Source organism: Heloderma suspectum, chromosome 9 (genome assembly GCF_057233095.1).
Source record: "Heloderma suspectum isolate Gila_16-S chromosome 9, 16-S_ref, whole genome shotgun sequence".
In the NCBI taxonomy this organism is placed as follows: Eukaryota; Metazoa; Chordata; class Lepidosauria; order Squamata; family Helodermatidae; genus Heloderma; species Heloderma suspectum.
Window position 1 is genome coordinate 47466882 of NC_139466.1, and position 11663 is coordinate 47478544.

At 54.4% G+C, this 11663-nt stretch overlaps 1 protein-coding gene across 1 annotated transcript in view; it reads right to left on the reverse strand.

Moving 5' to 3' along the window:
• NALF2 (NALCN channel auxiliary factor 2) overlaps window positions 1-11443 on the reverse strand; it is a 132240-nt gene extending 120797 nt beyond the window's left edge. The window contains exon 1 of the mRNA XM_084814283.1: window positions 10024-11443. Within this exon, the coding sequence (XP_084670409.1) occupies window positions 10024-10755 (732 nt within the window). The 5' untranslated portion in view covers window positions 10756-11443. The remainder of the gene's footprint in view (window positions 1-10023) is intronic.
• Window positions 11444-11663: the final 220 nt, after the last annotated feature.

An 11663-nucleotide genomic window follows, 5' to 3' on the forward strand; every position in this document is an offset into this window, starting at 1 on the left:
ACACTGCATGGTTAACAAGCCACTTTGTGGAAAACATGCTGCGTTCCCACAACACAATAACCCACAGCTCAACAACAACCACTGAGCATGGGTTAGCGTGTTGTGTGAACCCAGCCTTTCAGTATGGTTTTCCAATGAGCTGTGAATCCACCTGACAAATTATCATCTAGCCTTCATTTAGCCAGCTAACCAAAATATCATGGCAGTCTTTGTCAAACGTTTTCCTGAAATCAAGATAAATTATGTCCTAAGCATTGGATTCCTGCACTGAGCAGGGGGTTGGACTCGATGGCCTTGTAGGCCCCTTCCAACCCTACCATTCTGTGATTCTATGATTCTAAGCATTCCCACAATCCACTAAACCAGTAATCCAATCAAAGAAAGAGATAACATTAGAATTAGTATGGCAGAATTAATTCAAAATCGAGACAAATCCATGCTGGCTTCTATTAATCACTACATTGTTATCAAGATGCTTACAAATGGACGCCTTTATCATCCGTTCTAGCATCTTCCCTAGCATCAAACTGAGACGGCCTGGCCTGTAGTTTCCCAGATCCTCTCCCCTCCCCCTTTTGAAGGTTGAGACATTGCCCTGTCCTGTGGCACCTCACCTCTGGGATTCTCAGGGATGGTACACATAGGTCTGGGACTACATTAGCAAGTTTCTTTACTGTACTAAGATGCCATTTGCCTGGTCCTGAAGACTTGAATTCATTCAACTATGTTTTTCCTGTCCAACTCCTTACCTGTCACTAGCTACACCCTTGACCCCTCACCAGTCACGCTGCTTGTGCCGGGTTGCACACAGTTCCCCTTTAGGAAGTAGGTGGAGGCCAAACAGGAGTTGAGCAGCTCCCATCACCATTTCACCACCCCTACTGATCAACAGACCTGCTGCTGGCGTCCATCTGTTTTTCACATACCTGGAAACGCCCTTTTTTGTTCTCACAATCCAGCTCGTTCTAAGCTTTAGCTTTCCTGAAAACTTCCCTACAAGTCTGGGTGACTTGTCTATACCAATTCTTATGCATGCCTTTTTATTTTCAACCTCTAGTGAAGCTTTTTATGCAGCCACGTTGGCTTTTCAGAAGATGTCAGAAGGGGTCGGGGGCCCTTTCCAGCCTAAGGGCTGCAGTGGCACCAGGGAAGGCTGTTGGGTGCCACATGCCAGCAGTGGGTGGGCAACAACCCACACTGGGCAGGGTCACCCCACTCTCCTGTCCCCCCCCACACTCACTCTCATGGCCAGAGAAGCTCCCTCTTTGCCCTGCTGCAGCGCTAAAGAGGAGCTGCTGCTCCAGGCCACCTTGAAGCAGCAGCTCCCGACTGAGCTGGTGTTGCCTGCCCCTCACCTCCCAGTGGAGCCAGTTCCCCCCAACCTTCTCTGAGGAGCAGTGACCCCAGGTAGGGGCCTCAGTTGGCCAGAGGGAGAGACCTGCAAAGCCCAATCTGGCCTGTGGGCTAGAGGTTCCCCTTCCCTGCTTTACAACATCCTTCTTCAGGAACTCCCACCCATCTTGGGCTCCTTTCCCCACTCCTAAATTCAGCTATGGAGTCTTACCTAGCATTTCTCTGAGCTTAAAGTCAGCTTCCCTGAAATGCAAAGTACATACTCAGCTTCATGATCCCTGACTGGCTACGCTCAGCCTCCTGATCGACTGTGAACATCAGCTTTGGGGCACTTACTCAGTAAACATCAGCTTTGGGGCACTTACTCCTTTGTAAGTAAGTGCCCCAAAGGGGGAGAATCTACATGTAGTAGATGGAGAATCTACATGTAGAAGCCCCCTGCCCTTCTGAGACTGTAAACAAACATTTCTGTAAGCCTCTTTGAAGACCTAATGGTGAAATGCAAGATAAAAATATGTCATTTCAAGAAATAAATAGAATTTGAGAAGCCCTTGTGACTAGATAGTGCCAACTTTTGAATGGAACTGAACATATGATGGCATTAGTCTTTGCAGAAAAATGCACCATAGGCCCCTGGACTCCTGCCCTAGAGAATACTGACATTGGCTATCTCTGACCTATGTATATCTGCTTTGTAAAAAATGTTTTCCCCCACTGCAGGGATGGTACCATGTGAACCTCACTAGCAAAGTACTCCACAGCATGGAGAGCAGCCGCCTCCTTTCCATCACAGATCTCACCTCCTGAAAGCACAACCTGAACAATCCCATCCTAATTGCACTTGCTCCGAAAAGGAGTCTTACTAGAATCAGTGCCGTGGTTACAGAGCTGTAGAAGGGCAGCACCTCAAGGCAAAGTAGGGCAGGCAAGAGTTCTTATGTAAATATACATGGCATGCCTTGCAAAATGCATAGGGATAGCAAGCAGAATCTCATTTCCCTGGGACTGGCCTCTTAAAACAAAGCCAGACTGTAAAGACATGACAGTTCAATGAAACCCCATGGAACCATCTCTGGGGGGAAATGACACATTCTCCACCATCAGCACCATCCTAGAGAAATGAATGCACTCTTTCAAAGCACACAGCAGACACTACTCATGCTGTGGCTGTGTCCCTGGAGACTCTGCTGGAGGTCTCCCCCCAGTCCTTGCAAGCAAGAGCAACAGTGACTTGCTCACTTTTAGGGAGGCTTGTGTGGTCCATGAAGCCCTGTGGGATTCCACTCTCTATCCACAGGCTGAAGCTGGCCTGTGTGAAGCTTTTCCCATGGCTGCCATGAGCCCACAGAACAGCATGAAGGCACAGGGCACGGACCCACTGCTGAAAGTAACTCAGCAGTGGAAGCTGGCTGGAAGTGAGACTTCGTAGAACCAGATATGAGCTACTTCGAGCCCCTCAAAGAAAGAGCAGGCAAGACTGTGGAGGAGAAAAGGATGCTGGCTCTCTCGGGGCGGAAAAGCAGCGCTTGCCTCTCCCTACGCTGCTCTGAGGGAAGGGAAGGAGGTTTGCAGACTTGTACACACGTGCACGCATCTCTCTTTATGGTGGCCATAAGACCCATTCGATTAAAATATGAAACTGCATGGAGGGAAGTATGCACACTCGAATACAGCAGTGAAATCTTAGCACAGAAAACCAAGTTGTGACATGCAGGACCTGTTCACACGTCACGCTAAGCCATGCTGGGTGGTGCGCTATGCAGAGCAGGGTGTTTGGCAAACAACCTGCTGTGCTCCCATCAGATGATCTGACAAACAAGCTACAGGGCGTAGTTTATTTCCCCCCCTTCCCCCTGCAGTCCTATGCCCAGCCGGGCAGGTATCCCAGCTTCCCTTAGGGTGGAAACCATATCCTGCCATCCCTCTCTGCCACTATGACTTCCTCGCCAGATTTTCAAGCGTTTGCCAGATCCCGTTTCTCTGCCCACGTGCATCAAAAAGGCAGGGGAGGGCTCCAAACCCTTGAAAGTTTGCAGAAATGGGATGAAATTTAATATGCAGGTTCTCCTTGTGGGGAGCCACCACATGCTCTACTGGATAAATGTGGGACCTTTCCTTTTCACAGAAAAGCGAGGATTTGTCCATGTGTGAAACAAACCATTTGCTCCCTTCCCACTCCTGCCCCCTCCTCCCCAGTCTCTATCCCTTACCGCTCGCTCCAGTTTCCAAGCCTTTCTAGCTCCACCCTCATCAGCAACAAACCAACACACACAAAAAATAAACGTTTTTATTGGTGCACAAGATGGCTTATTTGGCTTGCTTAATATTGGGCTTGCTTAGTACTACTTAGCGTGCTTAGCCCCTCTCTTTGTTCTTTACTCACAAGTAAGCACATGGGCAGGGATGGATGAATCTGTCAGTTACTCATGTGTTCTGGTTTGTCTTGAACTTTGAGAATTTCTCCAGTCTTAAGTTCAGCTTGTCCCACACTCGGAGATTTTTTTTAAAGCTTGCATGAACATTTACAAGTTTTGTGCACATTTTTTCTAATACATGCACCTTCACCTAATACACACATTTGTGCAAACAATTTTCCCAATGTGATGCCTTTTCAACATCATTTTACCTAATACGCACATTGTTGTACGCATTTTTGATTGCAGAACTCCACTGCAAAACTCAGAGAAGTGTGAATTTCAAAGAATAACTAAGTTTCAGTTCGCACAAGGTTTGAAAGTGCAACATTAGGTGGACTGATAAATTTCTCCTGCATCCCTCCCCATGAGTCCCCAGTCCAGATCAGGATCACTGCAAATGAGCAGGGGAGGTTTGACTCCCTCCCTGCAGCCACGTGTTTTCCAAACGCCCTCCCCACACCCAATGTGTGGGCTAAAAAAAGAGGGGGAAAAGGCTCTACTGGGAGGCTTTTCCTCTCTTTTTAGCTGCTGTGCAGAGGGGTGAGTTTTGGAAAAGTAGTGGTGGGAGGTTTAAATCTTCTCTCCCTGCATGCAGTGGTCCTGATCCAGATCAGGGCCCCATGCACTTACTTCTGAGTAGAAAAAACAAAGAGAGGATCGGCTGCACGCTGCATAGTAATGTATCATTGAACCTACTGGTGCCGCTGATGAAGGAGTCAGTCGGGCTGCTTCTGTGGCCCTCTCAGGTTTGACTTCATGGGGACAAGAAGAAAAACAAAAACAGAGATGACAAACCAGAAAGCAGCTTCTCTGTCTTCTGCCAAATCCAGACTGCACAGGACTGCCAGACTCCCTCTTCGAGCCCAAAGTATGCTAGTCAAATATTGACTGGGGGTCCCCTGGCTTTTAAAAAAATGCTAAATCATCCTTGGAGATCTGCCTGCGTAGTAGGATATGAAAGTCGGGAGGGAGCCAGGGAACACGAAGAAGTAGAGGAAGTACTGCCCCTTTGGGCTACCTGGGTTATTGTTAGGACCCCCGCCTCATTTGGCTTTCTACACTTCTGAGCCATATTTGCTTTCTATACTTCTATGAAATAAAGAATGGCAAAAGACAACACTGACATCCAGGGCTCTTTCTCAGATCACACCCACTCAAGGACTCCAGGCAGACCATTTAATCACGGTTAGGTCCATGCTGGGGCTCTGTGTAGAGCTGAGCAGTTTGTATGCTATACCAATGTATCCCCCTCCTCAAGAATCTTCGGAAGTGTATAGTTTGGTGCATTACTGAGAATTGTATCTTAAGAGATCCCTGTTTTCCCTGCAGGGTTCCCTGGATGGAAGGAATTACTGTAGCCCTATTCATGCTTTCTCCTCCTGGGCAAGCTCAACACACGAAGAGAGGGAGTGGGAACAAGTGCACTAACTCTGCTCTCCCCGCCTCTACACATGGATGGCACCCGTCTGCATGCAGGAGAGCCTGCTCTATCCGAGGAGGCTCTCCCAAGATTTCAGAGCCCTGGAAAACCAGGATTCTAACATCTTGGGCAGAGGCTCCCCGGACAGAGGAGACTCCTCTGCAGAAAGCTGCCCTCCCTCCCATGTGCCAAGAACAGTGACGGAGGAAGGGCCAGAACTAGCACCCTCTTCCTTGCCCCCCTCCTTGCACGCAGAGCTTACACTTGAGGAGAACAAATGAATAGGGCTTATTAAACCACTGGAAGTCTGTGGTATAGACATACCCCAAAGAGGCTAGTCACCTCATAGTACTTACCAGTAAAACTTAATGTGTGTAGTAGTTAGGGTCTCCTTCTAGGGTTGGTAAGAACCAGGTTCAAGTCTCTATCCACCCATGGCGTTCCCCAGGTGACTTTGAAAGTCACTGCCTTGGCCTAACCTACCCTCACAGGGTTGTTCTGGGAATACAATGGGGTGGGGTGGGGAAGAAACAGGTTTGCTGCCCTGAGCTTCTTTGGGACAAAAGTGGGATATAAATGTAACAAACAAACTGCTGAACTTTCTTACTCAGTTTGCAGACATTACTGCTGGGTAAGGAACAAAGAGAGGCTGACCACATATGGCACCTCCCCAAGCACGCCCAATTGCACAAGGAGCAACACCTTTGCATATATGGTAACACTTGCACTCGCGTCCTGCTTGTAGGTTCCTGGGCGACAGCTGGTTGGCCGCTGTGTGAACAGAATGATGGACTAGATGGACATTTCGTCTGATCCAGCAGGGCTCTTCTGGTGTTCTAACTAACCACACGCAAAGTATATCTCCTGTCTCCAGGACACAGTGGTGCAGCAGACCCAGGGCTCGCAGACTGAAGCGCTGGGACTTTTTTATTGGTAGGAACAGTGGCATCATCTCCCATCCCCCTCAGACTTCCTGTGCCCTCTGAGCTTAGGTGCAATTCTCACAGTAGCTGGGAGGAGATGGTCTCTCCCAGTTATAACATATTGTTGTGAGCTGTCCCTGTTGTAATGAAAAGTATTGGGAGATGGTTTAGCCTCAAATGCACAATTAATACCCATTAGCTTCCTCAAAGACCTGCTCCTGCTGAAGATGGAAACTGCTAGAACTGGTTTGTTGATTTTGTAATACAATGCTTCTCTCCGGTGCTGGGAAAAGAAATTCCTGATAAATTGGGTATTATGCTAGTATGTACTGCTGCTCTTTGGTGGTACACACACGCAAAGATATACATGGGAAAGGACTGCAACTTGGTGCAGTCCTTTCCCCTGCTTTGCATGCGGGAGACCCAGATTGAATCCCCAGCCTCTCCATGAAGGGCTAGGAAAGGATCCTGCCAGAAACCCTGGAAAGCCATTGCTGCCAGTCAGTGTCAATACTGGGCTAGAAGGACCGGAGCGGGGGGGGGGGGTCTGACTCGGTATAAAGCAGCTTCCGATGTTCCTAAAACTGACCACTCTACACCACTTGCCAGGAAGAGAATGCTGAATGAAGTTAGAATGGTGGGATATTCCCCTTGCACCCAAGAGAATTAATCCTGCAGATGTCATATGTAGTTGTAGACAAACTGGAGAGGGTTCAGAGGAGGGCAACAAAGATGATCAGGGGACTGGAAACAAAGCCCTATGAAGAGAGACTGAAAGAACTGGACATGTTTAGCCTTGAGAAGAGAAGACTGAGGGGAGATAGGATAGCGCTCTTCAAGTACTTGAAAGGTTGTCCCAGAGAGGAAGGCCAGGATCTCTTCCCGATCATGCCAGAGTGCAGGACATGGAATAATGGGCTCAAGTGACAGGAAGCCAGATTCCGGCTGAACATCAGGAGAAACTTCCTGACTGTGTTAGAGCAGTACGGCAATGGAACCCATTACCTAGGGAGATGGTGGGCTATCCCACACTGGAGGCGTTCAAGACGAGGCTAGACAGCCATCTGTCCAGGATGCTCTGACTCGGATTCCTGCACTGAGCAGGGGGTTGGACTCGATGGCCTTGTAGGCCCCTTCCAACCCTACCATTCTATGATTCTAGTTCCTAGTACAGTGTCTGGATGCTGCGATGGGCTGAATGGGGGCCAACAAATGGAATCCCTGTAAGATGGGAGTTCCTGTGTGTGGGTGGCTGGTTCCTGGGTCTGAGAATTAGGTCATTTGCCTGTTCCAGATGGGGTTGCATTCTCTGTGCAGGAGCTGCTGTGTAGTCTGTGGGTGCTCGTAGAGCCCCACTGTCCCTTGAGGGTCAAGTGGCTGCAGTGATAAGGAGCGCCTGTTACCAGTTTCAGCTGCTGCGCCAGCTACAGCTGCTCTTGGAAAGAGATAGCTTAGCCATGGTACCCCATGCACTGGCAACCTCACATCTCCACTACTGCAATGCACTTCGCATGGGGCTGCCTCACACAAGACGCAAGCTTGTTGGGTGATGCATCTAACTGCTGTTGTTGAAAGAACAGCATTGGTTCGCTACCAGGCCAGGTATAAGATGTTGGTATTAATCTATAAGGCCTTAAATACCTGAGATGGGGATACCTGCGAGGACGCCTTCTTCTCCCATGTCGGTCTGCCTGGCTCCTGTGATCGTCACTGGTTGTGCCACATCCTGTACATGCTCATCGGTGACAACCAGGAAGAGGGCCTTTTCCATGGTGGCACCCTCTCTGGAATACCCTCTCCCCAGAAATAAAACATGTGCCAACTCTGTTGCAGTTTAGGCACATGTTGAAAATGTTTTTATTCATCTCGCCATTTACTGTTTTATGATATCTGTAGTTATTACTTTTAGTTTATGACTTACTGATTATTATATAGTTGTTTTGTTTTAGCTGTAATGTATATTTATATTGTTCTTTTATTGTTGTGCACCACCTGGATATGTCATACATGACATGTGATATAGAAATATTTTAAATAAATATGGCAACACAGTTTGGCCAACTGAATTCTCATAGAAGGCTGCATTTTCTCAGCCATCATCTTGCACCAGGACTGGAAAATCTCAGGCATCCTAGATTTTTTCCACCCTTATGAAGGGTGCTCTCTCCAAAATGTGATATAAATGTGAACCCAGTAACCAGAGATGTGATTCCCTCTGGAGTGCCCTGCCATACGCAAAGGTCCTAACTACATGTTATGTTAAATATATAGAAGGCAGTGGCATCTGCATTTTTGAATTTAATAGTAAGCATGGCAGGGGGAGGGCAATTTGCATCATGACCAAAGTGCATAGGGAGGGAGTGTAACACTTCCCTCCCCATCTCCCGAAAATCACCCCTGCACCAATGTGACTTCTTTTTTTAACATGAAATGCTGTGCAGGGAGACAATTTTGGTCTGAATTGCAGCTAATGAGGGAAGAGTTAAAAAAAACGCAGGAAAGTTAGAACCATCTAAAAATGCCCCATAGTAATTATTTAATAAAGGTACTATGCTACTGCCACTGTTTGGATTTTACATGTTATCTTTTTCAAGTTACTTATAGAGAAAAAGTGCAGCGAAAAATGGCCACTGCAGTGCATCTTTATAACACAGGAATGGTTCAGGCATTACTTTAACTCCTGTCTCACAAGTATCGTTGCAGTTTGGTTACTGCTCCCCTGTGCTCCTATCCCCACCAACAGCACTAAAACCAAACGCTGTGGGGGATGGGCAGGTCCTGGGATCCATTCCCATGACCAAGCGACTGGCTACCAGGCAGCGTGGCGTGCATGAGAACTTGCCGCCCAGTCCCACGCATTTCCCAGCTGGAGATGTTAAGCTGCTGCCAGACACATGACCGCATAGAAGCATTCCCTGCGGTGCTACACATGAGCCGAACCTCAGGCTCCTTGGAACTTCTCCACACTGGAAACCTCTCAAGCTCGAGCATGACCACCGCCATAAAACGAAGAGGCGCGTCTGCCACCATGTCCGCGCCTGCTCTTCTTCACGTATTCCTAAAAGATATGGCCACGCTCCAGGCTTGCGCTGGTGACGCGGGCCTTGCCTCTACCCAGGGAGCTTTGGGAGGGAGAGCGTGCGGGATCCGACACCGCCAATCCTCACTACCCGGAGGATCCCTCGGGGGAAGCCGGCAGAGCTCTGCGGCGCGGAAAGGCCTCGCGCGGACGCTGGAAGGGCACAGGGGGGCAGCAGGGGCCCGCGGCCGAAGGCGCCGACCCTGGCCCCGCCTCGCCTCTCCAGCGGGGCCGAAGCTGAGCCCCCGCGGGCCTCCTCGCCGCCAGGTCTCGGGGCCGATGCTCCTGCGCTCGCCTGCGGGAGGAGCCACCCGCACTTCCCCGCCCCGCGTCTGCTCGGCGGCGTGCTGGCGAAGCTGCCGCGCAACGCTCCCTTCGCCGCGGGCTCAGGCCGGCGCCCACCCCAGCCCGCCCTCCGGCGCCGAGCGGCGGAGGGCTGCCGGCGGGCGCCCGTGAAGCGAGCGCGCAGCCGGCGGAGGGCGCGCGCTGCCGTCTCGCGGCGCCTCCCCGCGGCCCGGCCGCCTCTGACGCCCCGGCCGAATGGCGGCGGCGCAGGCTTGCTGGGAGCCCGCGCCTGGTCGCCCGCGGCCGGCAAGCCTCGCCGCCGGACGGGGCCCCGGGCAGCCGCCGCTGCGGCGCTCTCCGGCGGCCAGCACGCCGCTGGCGGCGCCCGGGGCGGGCATGCGTGGTGGGCCGCAGGCGAGCCAGAGCGGCCGCGGGCTTTAGGCCCGCGTGCTCCCCACGTCCAAAGCAAGCTGAGCGAGCAGGCCGCGCGCCGCGCCGGGAGCCCCCGCCGAGGGGCGCCCTGGCCGGGCTCGCCGCCGCGCCTACCTTGCAGCCTCGGATGCAGGAGCGCACGGAGTAGTCCTCCGCTTGCAAGTACTTCTCCAGCAAGAGGTCGAACTCCTCATATTTTTCCTGAGCGTGTTGGTCCAACCGCTGATAGGCCTCCAGGCAGCTGCTGCAGGCCTCCCCGCGCTGGGCCCCGGCCGCGGCGGCGAGGAAGTCCACCAGGAGGCCCGGGAGGCTGCAGTCCAAGCCCTCCGGGCCGGCCATGCCCCGCAGCAGGTCCCAGGCCGTGTAAGCGTCACAGAAGGAGAGGCTGAAGTTCCGAAAGTGCTTCTCCAAGGCGCCCAGCTGGGGCGCGGCGGCGGCGGGGGGCCGGAGAGGCACGGAGGGGGCGGCGGCCGGCGGGCCTTGCAGGAGGCGCCGCGTGGCGCAAGCGGAGCTCATGTCGGGGCGGCGTCCCGGGGCGCCGGCGGCGGGGCAGCGGCGGGGCGCCGGCGCGCTCTGGCCAGGCGGCCCGGTGGAGGCGTCCCAGAGCGCCGGCGGGGCTGCGCTCCTATCTTTGGAGCGGAGCCGGGCTCCGGCGGCGGCGCCGCACAGCCACAGATGGTCGGAGAGCAGGACGGTGAAGAAGAGCAGCGAGGCCAGCGACAGGCGCCATTTCTGGGCCCGCTCGGAGTCGGCGCACGGCTTGTCGTGCTGGCTCGGGGGCGCGCGGCGGCGTCTCCAGGCGGCGGCGGCGTCTTCCCGTGGATACATCCAAGAGCCGCCGGTCATATTTCTCGGGGGCGGCGCGGAGGGGAGAGGGCGCGCGCGGCGCGGGGCGGCGGCGGCGCGGGGCGGCTCAGCTCCGCGGCCTCCCCCCTCCCCAGCAATGTCACCTACCTCCCCCTCCTCCTCCTCCTCGCCGGCATGGCTGCGCGGGCAGGGGCGGCAGCATCGCTCGCCTGGCGGCCGGCGACGAGGCAGCGCCTGGCCCGCCTCCGCCGGCCGCCGCGCGGGCGCCCCCAGCCTCCCGCCGCCGAGCTGCTAAGGGCGCCCGCCGCGCAGGGCATGGTGCTGCGCCGCCGCGATGGCCCTCACCATGGCCGGCCCGGGCGAGGCGAGGCCGCGCCGCGCCGCGCCGGCATCACACGCCGGCCGCTCGGCCTCTGCCTTCTCCGCGGCGGCGGCGCAGCGTCCCTCCTCCTCCGTCCGGCGCTCCGTCTGTCACCGTTTGGCCCTCCTCATCGTCAGCCCCGACGGGCCTCGCTCGCTCGCTCGCTCGCTCCCGATCGCCCGCCTCGGCACTCGCGGCAGCCGCGCGCCCTCGGCCCGCCCTCACTCGCCTTTCCTCTTGCGCCTCGGGTGGGCCGCGTCTTGGCCGCTCCGGAGCCTCCTGGCGCGGCGGCTCGGCCTGCCCATCTCCCCCACCCGCGCCGCCGCTCGCCTTCAGTCTGTCGCCATCTTCAGCTGTGCAGAGAACACCTTGAGGAACTGATCGGGGGGGGGAGGGGGAGGCGCGTGCGCGCTCCGGCCCGGGCCCGCGTCCTCCGCTTGGCCGCGCAGCGGGAGGGGGCGCCGCCCGCGCCCCAGATCCATCCCGGCCCTCGCGGGGCTCTTCCCTCGCCTGCCCCCGCCCGACGGCGCCGCCGCGCCCGGGAGAGAGCCGGGCAGCCCGGCGTCTGGCTCGGGGCCGGAGGGCT